Raw genomic sequence first — 19,333 nt, forward strand, 5'->3', positions numbered from 1 at the left:
ACAGACCCCGTCGCTCTCTCTACCTCTACACAGAGACAGACCCCGTCTCTCTCTACCTCTACACAGAGACAGACCCCGTCTCTCTCTACCTCTACACAGAGACAGACCCCGTCTCTCTCTCTACCTCTACACAGAGACAGACCCCGTCGCTCTCTCTACCTCTACACAGAGACAGACCCCGTCTCTCTCTCTACCTCTACACAGAGACAGACCCCGTCTCTCTCTCTACCTCTACACAGAGACAGACCCCGTCTCTCTCTCTACCTCTACACAGAGACAGACCCCGTCTCTCTCTCTACCTCTACACAGAGACAGACCCGTCTCTCTCTCTACCTCTACACAGAAACAGACCCCGTCGCTCTCTCTACCTCTACACAGAGACAGACCCCGTCTCTCCCTCTACCTCTACACAGAGACAGACCCCGTCGCTCTCTCTACCTCTACACAGAGACAGACCCCGTCTCGCTCTCTCTACCTCTACACAGAGACAGACCCCGTCTCTATCTCTACCTCTACACAGAGACAGACCCCGTCTCTATCTCTACCTCTACACAGAGACAGACCCCGTCTCTATCTCTACCTCTACACAGAGACAGACCCCGTCTCTATCTCTACCTCTACACAGAGACAGACCCCGTCTCTATCTCTACCTCTACACAGAGACAGACCCCGTCTCTCTCTCTACCTCTACACAGAGACAGACCCCGTCTCTCTCTCTACCTCTACACAGACCCTGTCTCTCTCTCTCTCTCTACTCTACACAGACCCTCTCTCTCTCTCTACTCTACACAGACCCTCTCTCTCTCTACTCTACACAGACCCTGTCTCCCTCTCTCTACTCTACACAGACCCTGTCTCCCTCTCTCTACTCTACACATACCCCGTCTCTCTCTCTACCTCTACACAGAGACAGACCCCGTCGCTCTCTCTACCTCTACACAGAGACAGACCCCGTCGCTCTCTCTACCTCTACACAGAGACAGACCCCATCGCTCTCTCTACCTCTACACAGAGACGGACCCCATCTCTCTCTACCTCTACACAGAGACGGACCCCGTCGCTCTCTCTACCTCTACACAGAGACAGCCCCCGTCGCTCTCTCTACCTCTACACAGAGACAGACCCCGTCTCTCTCTCTCTACCTCTACACAGAAACAGACCCCGTCGCTCTCTCTACCTCTACACAGAGACAGACCCCGTCTCTCTCTCTACCTCTACACAGAGACAGACCCCGTCGCTCTCTCTACCTCTACACAGAGACAGACCCTGTCTCTCTCTCTCTGCCTCTACACAGAGACAGACCCCGTCTCTATCTCTACCTCTACACAGAGACAGACCCCGTCTCTATCTCTACCTCTACACAGAGACAGACCCCGTCTCTCTCTACCTCTACACAGAGACAGACCCCGTCTCTCTCTCTACCTCTACACAGAGACAGACCCCGTCTCTCTCTCTACCTCTACACAGAAACAGACCCGTCGCTCTCTCTACCTCTACACAAAGACAGACCCCGTCTCTCTCTCTCTACCTCTACACAGAGACAGACCCCGTCTCTCTCTCTCTACCTCTACACAGAGACAGACCCCGTCTCTATCTCTACCTCTACACAGAGACAGACCCCGTCTCTCTCTCTACCTCTACACAGAGACAGACCCTGTCTCTCTCTCTACCTCTACAGAGAGACAGACCCCGTCTCTATCTCTACCTCTACACAGAGACAGACCCTGCCTCTCTCTCTATCTCTACACATACCCTCTCTCTCTCTCTCTCTCTCTCTCTCTACTCTACACAGACCCTGTCTCTCTCTCTCTACTCTACACAGACCCTGTCTCTCTCTCTCTCTACTCTACACAGACCCTGTCTCTCTCTCTCTCTACTCTACACAGACCCTGTCTCCCTCACTCTACTCTACACATACCCTGTCTTTCTCACTCTACTCTACACATACCCTGTCTTTCTCTCTCTACTCTACACAGACCCTGTCTTTCTCTCTCTACTCTACACAGACCCTGTCTTTCTCTCTCTACTCTACACAGACCCTGTCTTTCTCTCTCTACTCTACACAGACCATGTCTTTCTCTCTCTACTCTACACAGACCCTGTCTCTCTCTCTCTACTCTACACAGACCCTGTCTCTCTCTCTACTCTACACAGACCCTGTCTCTCTCTCTCTACTCTACACAGACCCTGTCTCTCTCTCTCTACTCTACACAGACCCTGTCTCTCTCTCTCTACTCTACACAGACCCTCTCTCTCTCTACTCTACACAGACCCTGTCTCCCTCTCTCTACTCTACACAGACCCTGTCTCCCTCTCTCTACTCTACACATACCCCGTCTCTCTCTCTACCTCTACACAGAGACAGACCCCGTCGCTCTCTCTACCTCTACACAGAGACAGACCCCGTCGCTCTCTCTACCTCTACACAGAGACAGACCCCATCGCTCTCTCTACCTCTACACAGAGACGGACCCCGTCTCTCTCTACCTCTACACAGAGACGGACCCCGTCGCTCTCTCTACCTCTACACAGAGACAGACCCGTCTCTCTCTCTACCTCTACACAGAGACAGACCCCGTCTCTCTCTCTCTGCCTCTACACAGAGACAGACCCCGTCTCTATCTCTACCTCTACACAGAGACAGACCCCGTCTCTATCTCTACCTCTACACAGAGACAGACCCCGTCTCTCTCTACCTCTACACAGAGACAGACCCCGTCTCTCTCTACCTCTACACAGAGACAGACCCCGTCTCTCTCTACCTCTACACAGAGACAGACCCCCTCTCTCTCTACCTCTACACAGAAACAGACCCCGTCGCTCTCTCTACCTCTACACAGAGACAGACCCCGTCTCTCTCTCTACCTCTACACAGAGACAGACCCCGTCGCTCTCTCTACCTCTACACAGAGACAGACCCCGTCTCTCTCTCTACCTCTACACAGAGACAGACCCCGTCTCTCTCTCTACCTCTACACAGAGACAGACCCCTCTCTCTCTCTACCTCTACACAGAGACAGACCCCGTCTCTATCTCTACCTCTACACAGAGACAGACCCCGTCTCTCTCTCTACCTCTACACAGAGACAGACCCTGTCTCTCTCTCTACCTCTACACAGAGACAGACCCCGTCTCTATCTCTACCTCTACACAGAGACAGACCCTGCCTCTCTCTCTATCTCTACACAGACCCTCTCTCTCTCTCTCTCTCTCTCTCTCTCTCTCTACTCTACACAGACCCTGTCTCTCTCTCTCTCTACTCTACACAGACCCTGTCTCTCTCTCTCTACTCTACACAGACCCTGTCTCTCTCTCTCTCTACTCTACACAGACCCTGTCTCTCTCTCTCTCTACTCTACACAGACCCTGTCTCCCTCACTCTACTCTACACATACCCTGTCTTTCTCACTCTACTCTACACATACCCTGTCTTTCTCTCTCTACTCTACACAGACCCTGTCTTTCTCTCTACTCTACACAGACCCTGTCTTTCTCTCTCTACTCTACACAGACCCTGTCTTTCTCTCTCTACTCTACACAGACCATGTCTTTCTCTCTCTACTCTACACAGACCCTGTCTCTCTCTCTCTACTCTACACAGACCCTGTCTCTCTCTCTCTACTCTACACAGACCCTGTCTCTCTCTCTCTACTCTACACAGACCCTGTCTCTCTCTCTCTACTCTACACAGACCCTGTCTCTCTCTACTCTACACAGACCCTGTCTCTCTCTCTCTACTCTACACAGACCCTGTCTCTCTCTCTACTCTACACAGACCCTGTCTCTCTCTACTCTACACAGACCCTGTCTCTCTCTCTCTACTCTACACAGACCCTGTCTCTCTCTCTCTACTCTACACAGACCCTGTCTCTCTCTCTCTACTCTACACAGACCCTGTCTCTCTCTCTCTACAACACTCCACTCTGCTTTCTGGGTTAAATCCATAATAATACATTTAAATAGTACATTTTAGAATTCTCACACTGCCTCCACTATGGACACACTGCCTCTACTACGGACACACAGCCTCCGCTACGGACACACAGCATGGACACACTGCCTCCACTACGGACACACTGCCTCCACTACGGACACACTGCCTCTACTACGGACACACAGCCTCCACTATGGACACACAGCCTCCGCTATGGACACACAGCATGGACACACTGCCTCCACTACAGACACACTGCCTCCACTACGGACACACTGCCTCCACTATGGACACACAGCCTCCGCTACGGACACACAGCATGGACACACTGCCTCCACTATAGACACACTGCCTCCACTACGGACACACTGCCTCCGCTACGGACACACTGCCTCCGCTACGGACACACTGCCTCCGCTACGGACACACTGCCTCCGCTACGGACACACTGCCTCCGCTACGGACACACTGCCTCCGCTACGGACACACTGCCTCCGCTACGGACACACTGCCTCCGCTACGGACACACTGCCTCCGCTACGGACACACTGCCTCCGCTACGGACACACTGCCTCCGCTACGGGCACACTGCCTCCGCTACGGGCACACTGCCTCCGCTACGGACACACTGCCTCCGCTACGGACACACTGCCTCCGCTACGGACACACTGCCTCCGCTACGGACACACTGCCTCCGCTACGGACACACTGCCTCCGCTACGGACACACTGCCTCCGCTACGGACACACTGCCTCCGCTACGGACACACTGCCTCCGCTACGGACACACTGCCTCCGCTACGGACACACTGCCTCCGCTACGGACACACTGTCTCCGCTACGGACACACTGCCTCCGCTACGGACACACTGCCTCCGCTATAGATACACTGCCTCCGCTATGGACACACTGCCTCCGCTATGGACACACTGCCTCCGCTATGGACACACTGCCTCCGCTATGGACACACTGCCTCCACTATGGACACACTCCCTCCACTATGGACACACTCCCTCCACTATGGACACACTCCCTCCTCTATGGACACACTGCCTCCACTATGGACACACTCCCTCCACTATGGACACACTCCCTCCTCTATGGACACACTCCCTCCACTATGGACACACTGCCTCCACTATGGACACACTGCCTCCACTATGGACACACTGCCTCCACTATGGACACACTGCCTCCACTATGGACACACTGCCTCCACTATGGACACACTGCCTCCACTATGGACACACTGCCTCCACTATGGACACACTGCCTCCACTATGGACACACTGCCTCCACTATGGACACACTGCCTCCACTATGGACACACTGCCTCCACTATGGACACACTGCCTCCACTATGGACACACTCCCTCCACTATGGACACACTGCCTCCACTATGGACACACTGCCTCCACTATGGACACACTGCCTCCACTATGGACACACTGCCTCCACTATGGACACACTCCCTCCACTATGGACACACTCCCTCCACTATGGACACACTCCCTCCACTATGGACACACTGCCTCCACTATGGACACACTGCCTCCACTATGGACACACTCCCTCCACTATGGACACACTCCCTCCTCTATGGACACACTCCCTCCACTATGGACACACTGCCTCCACTATGGACACACTGCCTCCACTATGGACACACTGCCTCCACTATGGACACACTGCCTCCACTATGGACACACTGCCTCCACTATGGACACACTGCCTCCACTATGGACACACTGCCTCCACTATGGACACACTGCCTCCACTATGGACACACTGCCTCCACTATGGACACACTGCCTCCACTATGGACACACTGCCTCCACTATGGACACACTGCCTCCACTATGGACACACTGCCTCCACTATGGACACACTCCCTCCACTATGGACACACTGCCTCCACTATGGACACACTGCCTCCACTATGGACACACTCCCTCCACTATGGACACACTCCCTCCACTATGGACACACTCCCTCCACTATGGACACACTGCCTCCACTATGGACACACTGCCTCCACTATGGACACACTCCCTCCACTATGGACACACTCCCTCCACTATGGACACACTCCCTCCACTATGGACACACTGCCTCCACTATGGACACACTCCCTCCACTATGGACACACTCCCTCCACTATGGACACACTGCCTCCACTATGGACACACTCCCTCCACTATGGACACACTGCCTCCACTATGGACACACTCCCTCCACTATGGACACACTGCCTCCACTATGGACACACTCCCTCCACTATGGACACACTCCCTCCACTATGGACACACTCCCTCCACTATGGACACACTCCCTCCACTATGGACACACTCCCTCCACTATGGACACACTGCCTCCACTATGGACACACTCCCTCCACTATGGACACACTCCCTCCACTATGGACACACTCCCTCCACTATGGACACACTGCCTCCACTATGGACACACTGCCTCCACTATGGACACACTGCCTCCACTATGGACACACTGCCTCCACTATGGACACACTGCCTCCACTATGGACACACTGCCTCCACTATGGACACACTCCCTCCACTATGGACACAGTCCCTCCACTATGGACACACTGCCTCCACTATGGACACACTGCCTCCACTATGGACACACTCCCTCCACTATGGACACACTGCCTCCACTATGGACACACTCCCTCCACTATGGACACACTGCCTCCACTATGGACACACTCCCTCCACTATGGACACACTCCCTCCGCTATGGACACACTCCCTCCGCTATGGACACACTCCCTCCGCTATGGACACACTCCCTCCGCTATGGACACACTGCCTCCTCTATGGACACACTCCCTCCGCTATGGACACACTCCCTCCGCTATGGACACACTGCCTCCACTATGGACACACTCCCTCCACTATGGACACACTGCCTCCACTATGGACACACTCCCTCCACTATGGACACACTCCCTCCACTATGGACACACTCCCTCCACTATGGACACACTCCCTCCACTATGGACACACTGCCTCCACTATGGACACACTCCCTCCACTATGGACACACTCCCTCCACTATGGACACACTCCCTCCACTATGGACACACTCCCTCCACTATGGACACACTCCCTCCACTATGGACACACTGCCTCCACTATGGACACACTCCCTCCACTATGGACACACTCCCTCCACTATGGACACACTGCCTCCACTATGGACACACTGCCTCCACTATGGACACACTGCCTCCACTATGGACACACTGCCTCCACTATGGACACACTCCCTCCACTATGGACACACTGCCTCCACTATGGACACACTGCCTCCACTATGGACACACTGCCTCCACTATGGACACACTCCCTCCACTATGGACACACTGCCTCCACTATGGACACACTGCCTCCACTATGGACACACTGCCTCCACTATGGACACACTGCCTCCACTATGGACACACTGCCTCCACTATGGACACACTCCCTCCACTATGGACACACTGCCTCCACTATGGACACACTCCCTCCACTATGGACACACTCCCTCCACTATGGACACACTCCCTCCACTATGGACACACTGCCTCCACTATGGACACACTGCCTCCACTATGGACACACTGCCTCCACTATGGACACACTGCCTCCACTATGGACACACTCCCTCCACTATGGACACACTGCCTCCACTATGGACACACTGCCTCCACTATGGACACACTGCCTCCACTATGGACACACTCCCTCCACTATGGACACACTCCCTCCACTATGGACACACTCCCTCCACTATGGACACACTCCCTCCACTATGGACACACTCCCTCCACTATGGACACACTGCCTCCACTATGGACACACTCCCTCCACTATGGACTCCCTCCACTGGACACACTCCCTCCACTATGGACACACTGCCTCCACTATGGACACACTGCCTCCACTATGGACACACTGCCTCCACTATGGACACACTGCCTCCACTATGGACACACTGCCTCCACTATGGACACACTCCCTCCACTATGGACACACTCCCTCCACTATGGACACACTGCCTCCACTATGGACACACTCCCTCCACTATGGACACACTCCCTCCACTATGGACACACTGCCTCCACTATGGACACACTCCCTCCACTATGGACACACTGCCTCCACTATGGACACACTCCCTCCACTATGGACACACTGCCTCCACTATGGACACACTCCCTCCACTATGGACACACTCCCTCCACTATGGACACTCCCTCCACTGGACCCTCCACTATGGACACACTCCCTCCACTATGGACACACTCCCTCCACTATGGACACACTCCCTCCACTATGGACACACTCCCTCCACTATGGACACACTCCCTCCACTATGGACACACTCCCTCCACTATGGACACACTGCCTCCACTATGGACACACTCCCTCCACTATGGACACACTCCCTCCACTATGGACACACTGCCTCCACTATGGACACACTCCCTCCACTATGGACACACTGCCTCCACTATGGACACACTCCCTCCACTATGGACACACTGCCTCCACTATGGACACACTCCCTCCACTATGGACACACTCCCTCCACTATGGACACTCCCTCCACTATGGACACACTCCCTCCACTATGGACACACTCCCTCCACTATGGACACACTGCCTCCACTATGGACACACTGCCTCCACTATGGACACTCCCTCCACTATGGACACACTCCCTCCACTATGGACACACTCCCTCCACTATGGACACACTCCCTCCACTATGGACACACTCCCTCCACTCCATGGACACACTGCCTCCACTATGGACACACTCCCTCCACTATGGACACACTGCCTCCACTATGGACACACTCCCTCCACTATGGACACACTGCCTCCACTATGGACACACTCCCTCCACTATGGACACACTCCCTCCACTATGGACACACTCCCTCCACTATGGACACACTGCCTCCACTATGGACACACTCCCTCCACTATGGACACACTCCCTCCACTATGGACACACTCCCTCCACTATGGACACACTGCCTCCACTATGGACACACTGCCTCCACTATGGACACACTCCCTCCACTATGGACACACTCCCTCCACTATGGACACACTCCCTCCACTATGGACACACTGCCTCCACTATGGACACACTCCCTCCACTATGGACACACTGCCTCCACTATGGACACACTCCCTCCACTATGGACACACTGCCTCCACTATGGACACACTCCCTCCACTATGGACACACTGCCTCCACTATGGACACACTCCCTCCACTATGGACACACTCCCTCCACTATGGACACACTCCCTCCACTATGGACACACTCCCTCCACTATGGACACACTGCCTCCACTATGGACACACTGCCTCCACTATGGACACACTCCCTCCACTATGGACACACTGCCTCCACTATGGACACACTGCCTCCACTATGGACACACTGCCTCCACTATTGAAGCTCATGTTCATAAGTATATCTTGTGAAAATTGTATATAGTCGATTTCTGATAACTCAACTTCCCAATTGAAATGTCGATAACACTACTTCATGCCGGTAGTTATGATGCAGTTATATTGCCTTGGAATATGTGTTATAAGCATGTTTAGCACCTTTATAATGTCCAACCTGCATGTGTGTCTCTGTAGCCGACCCACACAGTGATGCCGGGCCAGGTGATGAGGGTGACAACGGGGGCTCCTGTCCCCTGTGGGGCGGATGCTGTAGTGCAGGTGGAGGACACAGAGCTGCTTCGAGAGTCTGACGACGTGAGTCAACACCCGACTTCTCTCCTTCTTTCCTCCTTCTTCCCTCTCTCTCTCTCTGAAGGCGTGAGTCAACCAGCACTCTCCCTTTCCCATCTCCTGTGGCAACTTCCTGACCCCCTCTCAATTTATTTCAATGAACTTTATCCACATGGAATATACTATACAAATACATTACAATAACATACAATATGTCTCTCGCCTCTCTGTTTCGCAACTTTCCCTCAATCCTTTGTCCTCTGTCTCCAGTATCTCCTCTCCACAAACAGACAGCCTTTCTGTATTGTACATGTAGACTTCCTCATCTGCCACAAACCTCTTCCTGCCAATAGTACGGAATGTAAACTCTTTCATTAACCCTTCTGTTTGTCGTTGCAGGGCACAGAAGAGCTGGAGGTGCGGATCTTGGTACAGGCACGCCCTGGACAGGACATCAGGTGAGTGACAAGTTTAAGGTTGTACCAGTCAGGACTGGTGGGCTCGATTTCATTTAAATCCAGTTAAATCAGGAAGTAAACTGAAATTCCAGTTTTACTCAACACTTTTCTGTAACAGAACTCTACCTCTAGTGCTGAGAGATTAACCATTTCCCCAACGCGTCGTTTCTCTAGAGAGAAATCAAATCATTCACAAGAGAAATCAAGTTAAGAACCATGTGGGACGATGGGCGGAAGGGAGTTCTAGTTTTCATGAAGCAAATATTCAATTTAGTTCAGTGCAGAAACGTGGTGATTAACTACAATCATCAAACCAAAACAAGTTTTCTTTATACAGCACATTTCAGACATGGAATGCGACACAATGTGCTGCACAGGATTGTTTTTTTGAACAATGAAAATAAAAGCTGAAATATTTACTACACAACAAACATGAGGATAAAAAAACAGCAACAATGAAGACTGAAAAGCACCCCGAGGTAAAGCAAAGCTAAAAATGTGTTTTAACATCTCTTCTAAATATGTCAACAGTTTCAGCCGCCTCAGGTTCTCAGACTATTCCAGAGGCGGGGGGTATAGTAACTAAAGGCTGCCTCTCTACGACTCTTGGTCCTAGACTTTGGGATAGTTAAAAGGCCAGAGGACCTGAGGGACCTACTTGGGTACATGACTTAAAGCATGTCTGACATGTATTGGGGTGCACCAACGTGGATTGATTTAACAACCAATAGAAGAATCTTAAAATGAATTATAAACTCACAGGCAGCCAGTGACCGTAATCCATTGTGCCTGTTCTTTCTTTCACCTGTTCCTTCCAGCTCGGACAGCGATGGATACACCTTTACGCCTGCTATGTTAAGTTAGATACACATAGACTGCATAGACTGCATGAGAGAGGAATATACACAACACAAGGACGAGAGAGAGGGATAGAGACCTTTTGTGAAAGTATACCATAACTACTTTGAAGAAGTAGTAAAATGATTTTGTCAGACAGCTCTGCAGCATACTTAGGCAGGCTAGTCTTGCTAAATAGGATGACTGAAGACAGTACAGTATGGAGAGAACAGAGATCATGTTGTCTGGCTGGCTGACTGTTACTGCCTGAGCAGAGATGAGATGATGACTTTAAGGAGTGAAACATAATTAAAGCATAAAAAAGTAATATACACAACTGCAGTATTTTATCATTTCATAGTAATTTCTACCGAATGTGAACCTTACAAAGACAATGGAATATTTTAAATATTTTGGCAATTGAATGTTAAAAGCTCTAAAATCATTTTACATGTACATTTTTATCATTTAGCAGACACTCTTAGACAGAACAACTTACAGTTAGTGCATTCATCTTAAAATAGCTAGGTGGGACAACCACATAGAGTTCAATAAATGATTCATATTGCTTGACTTATTCCACATTTTGTTATGTTCCAGCCTTGTTTCTCTCGCCCATCTACACACAATACCCTATAAGGACAAAGTGAAACATGTTTTTAGAAATGTTAGCAAATTTGTTGAAAGTAAGTATTCACACTTCTGAGTCAATACATGTTAGATTCACCTTTGGCAGCGGTACAGTTGTGAGTCTTTCTGGATAAGTTGGCCGTGATTGGGAGTCCCATAGGGTTTTGGTTTGGCCGGGGTAGGCCATCATTGTAAATAAGAATTTGTTCTTAGCTGACTTGCCTAGTTAAATCCAATTTTAACATTTAAAACAAAAGTCTCTAATGGCTTTGCACATCTGGATTGTACAATATTTGCCCAGTTATTATTAAAATAATTCTACAAGATCTGTCAAATTGGTTGTAGATTATTGCTAGACAAACATTTTCAAGTCTTGCCATAGATTTTCAACCAGATTTATGTCAAAACTGAAAGGTGAATTCATCTCACAGTGTCTGGTGGAAACCAGACTGAACCAGGTTTTTCTCTGGGATTTTGGTTGTGTTTAGCTCCATTCCGTTTCTTTTGATCCTGAAAAACTCCCCAGTTCTTAACAATTACAAGCATACCAATAACATGATGCAGCCACCAGTATGCTTGAAAATATGGAGAGTGGTACTCAGTAAGTGTTGCATTTTTTTGCCAAACACATTTTTTGCAGTATTACTTTAGTGCCGCCTTGTTTAGTGCCAGGATGCATGTTTTTCTGTATAGTCTTCTTTTCACTCTGTAAATTAGCTTAGTATTGTGGAGCAACTACGATGTTGTTGATAATTCCTCAGTTTTCACAGCCATTAAACTCTGTAACTGTTTAAAAGTCACCATTGGCCCCATTGGCAGTTTTGTTCCTCTCCGGCAACTGAGTTAGGAAGGACGCCCGTGTCTTTGTATTGGCTGGGTGTATTGATACCCCATCCAAAATGTCATTAATAACTTCACCATAGTCAAAGGGATATTCAATGTCTGCTTTTTTATTTTTTACCCATTTACCAATAGGTTCCCTTCTTAGCGAGGCATTGGAAAACCTCCCTGGTATTTGTGGTTGAATCTGTTTGAAATTCACTGCTCGACTGAGGGACCTTTCAGATAATTGTATGTGTGGCGAGGTAGTCATTCAAAAATAATGTCAAACACTATTATTGCACAAAGAATGAGTCCATGCAACTTATTATGTGACTTGTTAAGTACATGTTTACTCCTGAACTTATTTAGGCCATAACAAAGTGATTGAATAGTTAATAACTCAAGACATTTCAGATTTTCATTTTTTATTCATCTGTATACATTTTTTTTTTAAGATATTGAAGAACATCATTCCACTTGGACATTATGGGGTATTGTGTGTAGGCCAGTGACCCAAAAATCTAAATGTTAGCAATTTTAAATTCAGGCTGTAACACAACAAAATGTGGAAAATGTCAAGGAACGTAAATCCTTTCTGAAGGCTCTGTATCACAGTCGTAGTAAGTACATTTTTCCTCAATAAAGCAGCAAAGTCCAAGCTAGTAAAAGGGAGAAGGGAGTCAAGTGTGAGTCATTTATATATAATCACGGTTCCCAATTCTCCTCTTTAACAATAAGACTGTTTTAATTACTGATTACTCCTTTAACCCTTACTTTCCCCTATTGTATGTGAACTAACCTGTCTTTAGGTTTCACTTCGCTTTACTTCACGCTGTCTTCCTTTGTCAGTACTGCTTTTGGTTGGTTCGTAGATACGCTACCATGCTACAGTACTAGTGTAATGTGCGTAGTGTCACGTCTGCTCCCGCTCTTCCCCCCTGGCGCTTGAGGGCGCCAGGCTGCCCTGTATCACTCACTCCTATCATCTATCACTCACACCTGCCTTCCCTCGTCACGCGCATCAGCGATATTGGACTCACCTGGACTCACTCACTCATTTGTATATTTCCTCCCCTATATTTGTCAGTTCCCTTGCTCTGTTCCCCCCTGCTGCATTGATTGTCTTTTGTTTGTGTTACTCGTTTGCTGACGCTGTTCCTATCTCGTTCCATGTCTGTTCCACATGAAATGTTTGACTCCCCATACCTGCTTCGCCTCTCCAGCGTCATTCCATGTGACACGTAGTCTAGATACTGTGATCATTTTTTTAACCGAACCGACCTCAAAAAGCACTAATAGCTCAGCACTATGTATTGCACAGCCATGTCTACAGTATCTGAGTGCCTGCCACTCACCCAGCTCCCTCTGTTCCTTCCTCCAGGCCTATAGGTCATGATATAAATCTTGAGGTACTACTAGGGATGCCACACTGGGGGTCACGAGTCATGAAGGCAGTGAAATTCCACGTGACCGTAGTACCAATACTGTCTCTGCCACTCACCCGGCCCCCTCTGTCTCCCCTCCCTCCAGGCCTATAGGTCATGATATAAAGCGTGGGGAATGTGTCCTGTCCAAGGGTACCCACATGGGCCCTTCTGAGATTGGCCTGCTGGCCACCGTAGGAGTCACTGAGGTGGAGGTGCAGAAGTTCCCAGTGGTGGCTGTCATGTCAACTGGCAACGAGGTGAACACACAAACACACATATCCATGCACACATATTTTGCCATCGTTCATGGTATCTTTAATACCTGGGATTGCAGTGGCAGGTAGCCTAGAGGTGAGAGAGGTGGGTAAGACATCAACCGATTGCCGGTTTGAATCCCAGGTTCTGACAGGAAAATATTGCAGGATGTGAGATGGTTTCCTGTAGAATATGAACAATAAAGTAACCTTCTGTGTGTGTGTGTCTTGCGCACGTGTAGCTGTTGAACCCAGAGGATGACCTGCACCCAGGGAAGATCAGGGACAGTAACAGATCTACACTGCTGGCCACCATTCAGGAACATGGCTACCCTACCATCAACTTGGGCATTGTCGGAGACAAGTCAGTCAACAACACTCAATCTTAAGCCTCAGTAACAATGGCTTCATCTACCCTCCTAGAAAATATTGGGCTGGTTTCCTGGAAACACATTAATCCTAGTCCTGGACTAAAAAAGCATGCTCGACGGTGAATCTGAAACCACAAGGCTAAAATCTGTGTTGGGAAAGCTATAGATTCATCTACGATCAGAAAGATGGGAGTGTATGAACTGTGACCTGTGACCTTTCTCCTACAGCCCAGACGACCTCCTTAATGCCCTGAACGAGGGGATCAGCCGTGCTGACGTCATCATCACCTCAGGAGGTGTGTCCATGGGAGAGAAGGTAAGATTATATAAAAAAATTAAAAACTTTAAAAAGAACAAGGTTCTTTTTAAACAGTGACCTCGTAAAAAATACATCTAAATAAGCGTCACTGCAGACCCTGGTTTGATCCCGGGCTGTATCACAAATGGCAGTGATCGGGAGTCCCATAGGGCGGCGCACAATTGGTCCAGTGTTGTCCGGGGTTATGGGAGGCTGGGGTAGGCCGTCATTGTAAATTCTTCTTTGTTCTTAACTGACTTACCTAGTTAAATAAAGGTTCAATAACAAATGAGTGGTGAGGCAGTGTGCTTATTTAGATGTATATTTATGAGGTCACTGTGTTTGTGAGCTCAAATGAAATGGCTAGGGAGTAGGGGCTAGGGGCATTGTCAGATGGCATCATTCTAATGTTACACACAGTTGAGACAATGGGGCTAGGGGTGGAGTTTGTCTCTATGTTGAACCTCAAGTGCTGTGCATCTGCTGTTCTGATCCAGCTGTTACTCCTGCTGTTCTGTTCCAGCTGTTACTCCTGCTGTTCTGTTCCAGCTGTTACTCCTGCTGTTCTGATCCAGCTGTTACTCCTGCTGTTCTGTTCCAGCTGTTATTCCTGCTGTTCTGATCCAGCTGTTACTCCTGCTGTTCTGATCCTGCTGTTCTGTTCCAGCTGTTACTCCTGCTGTTCTGATCCTGCTGTTCTGTTCCAGCTGTTACTCCTGCTGTTCTGATCCAGCTGTTACTCCTGCTGTTCTGATCCAGCTGTTACTCCTGCTGTTCTAATCCAGCTGTTACTCCTGCTGTTCTCATCCTGCTGTTACTCCTGCTGTTCTGTTCCAGCTGTTCCCATCCTGCTGTTCTCATCCTGCTGTTACTCCAGCTGTTACTCCTGCTGTTCTAATCCAGCTGTTACTCCTGCTGTTCTCATCCTGCTGTTCTGATCCAGCTGTTACTCCAGCTGTTCTGATCTAGCTGTTCTCATCCTGCTGTTCTCATCCTGCTGTTACTCCTGCTGTTACTCCTGCTGTTACTCCTGCAGTTCTGATCCAGCTGTTACTCCTGCTGTTCTGATCCTGCTGTTCTCATCCTGCTGTTCTCATCCTTCTGTTAATCATGCTGTTCTGATGCTGCTGTTACTCCTGCTGTTCTGATCCAGCTATTCTCATCCTGCTGTTACTCCTGCTGTTCTGTTCCTGCTGTTACTCCTGCTGTTCCCATCCTGCTGTTACTCCTGCTGTTCTGATCCAGCTGTTCTCATCCTGCTGTTCTGATCCTGCTGTTAGTCCTGCTGTTCTGTTCCAGCTGTTCTGATCCTGCTGTTACTCCTGCTGTTCCCATCCTGCTGTGACTCCTGCTGTTCTGATCCTGCTGTTCTGTTCCAGCTGTTACTCCTGCTGTTCTCATCCTGCTGTTCCTCCTGCTGTTCTGATCCAGATGTTCTGATCCTGCTGTTACTCCAGCTGTTCTGATCCTGCTGTTACTCCTGCTGTTCTCATCCTGCTGTTACTCCTGCTGTTCTGATCCAGCTGTTCTCATCCTGCTGTTCTGATCCAGCTGTTCTCATCCTGCTGTTCTGATCCTGCTGTTACTCCTGCTGTTCTGATCCAGCTGTTCTCATCCTGCTGTTCTGATCCAGCTGTTCTCATCCTGCTGTTCTGATCCTGCTGTTACTCCAGCTGTTCTGATCCTGCTGTTCTGACCCTGCTGTTCTGATCCAGCTGTTCTCATCCTGCTGTTCTCATCCTGCTGTTACTCCTGCTGTTCTCATCCTGCTGTTACTCCTGCTGTTCTCATCCTGCTGTTACTCCTGCTGTTCCCATCCTGCTGTGACTCCTGCTGTTCTGATCCAGCTGTTCTCATCCTGCTGTTACTCCTGCTGTTCTGTTCCAGCTATTACTCCTGCTGTTCTCATCCTGCTGTTCCTCCTGCTGTTCTGATCCAACTGTTCTGATCCTGCTGTTACTCCAGCTGTTCTGATCCTGCTGTTACTCCTGCTGTTCTGATCCAGCTGTTCTCATCCTGCTGTTCTGTTCCAGCTGTTCCTCCTGCTGTTCTCATCCTGCTGTTACTCCTGCTGTTCTGATCCAGCTGTTCTCATCCTGCTGTTCTGTTCCAGCTGTTACTCCTGCTGTTCCCATCCTGCTGTTACTCCTGCTGTTCTCATCCTGCGGTTACTCCTGCTGTTCTGATCCAGCTGTACTCATCCTGCTGTTACTCCTGCTGTTCTGTTCCAGCTGTTACTCCTGATGTTCTCATCCAGCTGTTCTGATCCAGCTGTTACTCCTGCTGTTCTGATCCAGCTGTTAGTCCTGCTGTTCTCATCCTGCTGTTACTCCTGCTGTTTTCATCCTGCTGTTACTCCTGCTGTTTTCATCCTGCTGTTACTCCTGCTGTTCTGATCCAGCTGTTTCCTTCCTGCTGTTCTCATCCTGCTGTTACTCCTGCTGTTCTGATCCTGCTGTTACTCCTGCTGTTCTGATCCTGCTGTTACTCCTGCTGTTCTGTTCCTGCTGTTACTCCTGCTGTTCTGTTCTAGCTGTTACTCCTGCTGTTCTGTTCCAGCTGGTTTGGCTGACCTTTTGTATGTTTACTGCTTATCTGAATTCTCTACTTCTCTCTCTGGGTTTTCTGCTCCAATTACTTCTGTTATTGGATCACACATGTACACCTCACCATCTGTCAGACATAGAAACGTGTACACCTCACCCTCTGTCAGACATGGAAACGTGTACACCTCACCATCTGTCAGACATAGAAACGTGTACACCTCACCATCTGTCAGACATGGAAACGTGTACACCTCACCATCTGTCAGACATAGAAACGTGTACACCTCACCATCTGTCAGACATGGAAACGTGTACACCACACCATCTGTCAGACATGGAAACGTGTACACCTCACCATCTGTCAGACATAGAAACGTGTACACCTCACCATCTGTCAGACATAGAAACGTGTACACCTCACCATCTGTCAGACATGGAAACGTGTACACCTCACCATCTGTCAGACATAGAAACGTGTACACCTCACCATCTGTCAGACATAGAAACGTGTACACCTCACCATCTGTCAGACATGGAAACGTGTACACCTCACCATCTGTCAGACATAGAAACGTGTACACCTCACCATCTGTCAGACATGGAAACGTGTACACCACACCATCTGTCAGACATGGAAACGTGTACACCTCACCATCTGTCAGACATAGAAACGTGTACACCTCACCATCTGTCAGACATAGAAACGTGTACACCTCACCATCTGTCAGACATAGAAACGTGTACACCTCACCATCTGTCAGACATGGAAACGTGTACACCTCACCATCTGTCAGACATGGAAACGTGTACACCTCACCATCTGTCAGACATGGAAACGTGTACAGCTCACCATCTGTCAGACATGGAAACCTCACCATCTGTCAGACATAGAAACGTGTACACCTCACCCTCTGTCAGACATGGAAACGTGTACACCTCACCATCTGTCAGACATAGAAACGTGTACACCTCACCATCTGTCAGACATAGAAACGTGTACACCTCACCATCTGTCAGACATAGAAACGTGTACACCTCACCATCTGGCAGACATAGAAACGTGTACACCTCACCGTCTGTCAGACATAGAAACGTGTACACCTCACCGTCTGTCAGACATAGAAACGTGTACACCTCACCATCTGTCAGACATAGAAACGTGTACACCTCACCATCTGTCAGACATGGAAACGTGTACACCTCACCATCTGTCAGACATAGAAACGTGTACACCTCACCATCTGTCAGACATGGAAACGTGTACACCTCACCATCTGTCAGACATGGAAACCTCACCATCTGTCAGACATAGAAACGTGTACACCACACCATCTGTCAGACATGGAAACGTGTACACCACACCATCTGTCAGACATGGAAACGTGTACACCACACCATCTGTCAGACATGGAAACCTCACCATCTGTCAGACATAGAAACGTGTACACCTCACCATCTGTCAGACATAGAAATGTGTACACCTCACCATCTGTCAGACATAGAAACGTGTACACCTCACCATCTGTCAGACATAGAAACGTGTACACCACACCATCTGTCAGACATGGAAACGTGTACACCTCACCATCTGTCAGACATAGAAACGTGTACACCTCACCATCTGTCAGACATGGAAACCTCACCATCTGTCAGACATGGAAACGTGTACACCTCACCATCTGTCAGACATAGAAACGTGTACACCTCACCATCTGTCAGACATAGAAACGTGTACACCTCACCATCTGTCAGACATAGAAACGTGTACACCTCACCATCTGTCAGACATAGAAACGTGTACACCTCACCATCTGTCAGACATAGAAACGTGTACACCTCACCATCTGTCAGACATAGAAACGTGTACACCTCACCATCTGTCAGACATAGAAATGTGTACACCTCACCATCTGTCAGACATAGAAACGTGTACACCTCACCATCTGGCAGACATAGAAACGTGTACACCTCACCATCTGGCAGA

The 19,333-nt window shown here is 49.4% G+C and overlaps 1 protein-coding gene across 10 annotated transcripts in view; it reads left to right on the plus strand.

Moving 5' to 3' along the window:
* gphna (gephyrin a) overlaps positions 1-19,333 on the plus strand; it is a 134,229-nt gene that overhangs the window by 108,652 nt on the left and 6,244 nt on the right. For all 10 annotated transcript variants that reach the window (XM_042325270.1, XM_042325271.1, XM_042325274.1 and 7 more), the window contains 5 exons: positions 9,611-9,730; positions 10,106-10,164; positions 13,984-14,137; positions 14,377-14,498; positions 14,734-14,821. In XM_042325270.1, the coding sequence (XP_042181204.1) occupies positions 9,611-9,730; positions 10,106-10,164; positions 13,984-14,137; positions 14,377-14,498; positions 14,734-14,821 (543 nt within the window). The remainder of the gene's footprint in view (positions 1-9,610; positions 9,731-10,105; positions 10,165-13,983; positions 14,138-14,376; positions 14,499-14,733; positions 14,822-19,333) is intronic.

Source organism: Oncorhynchus tshawytscha, linkage group LG08, assembly GCF_018296145.1.
Source record: "Oncorhynchus tshawytscha isolate Ot180627B linkage group LG08, Otsh_v2.0, whole genome shotgun sequence".
Classification (NCBI taxonomy): Eukaryota; Metazoa; Chordata; class Actinopteri; order Salmoniformes; family Salmonidae; genus Oncorhynchus; species Oncorhynchus tshawytscha.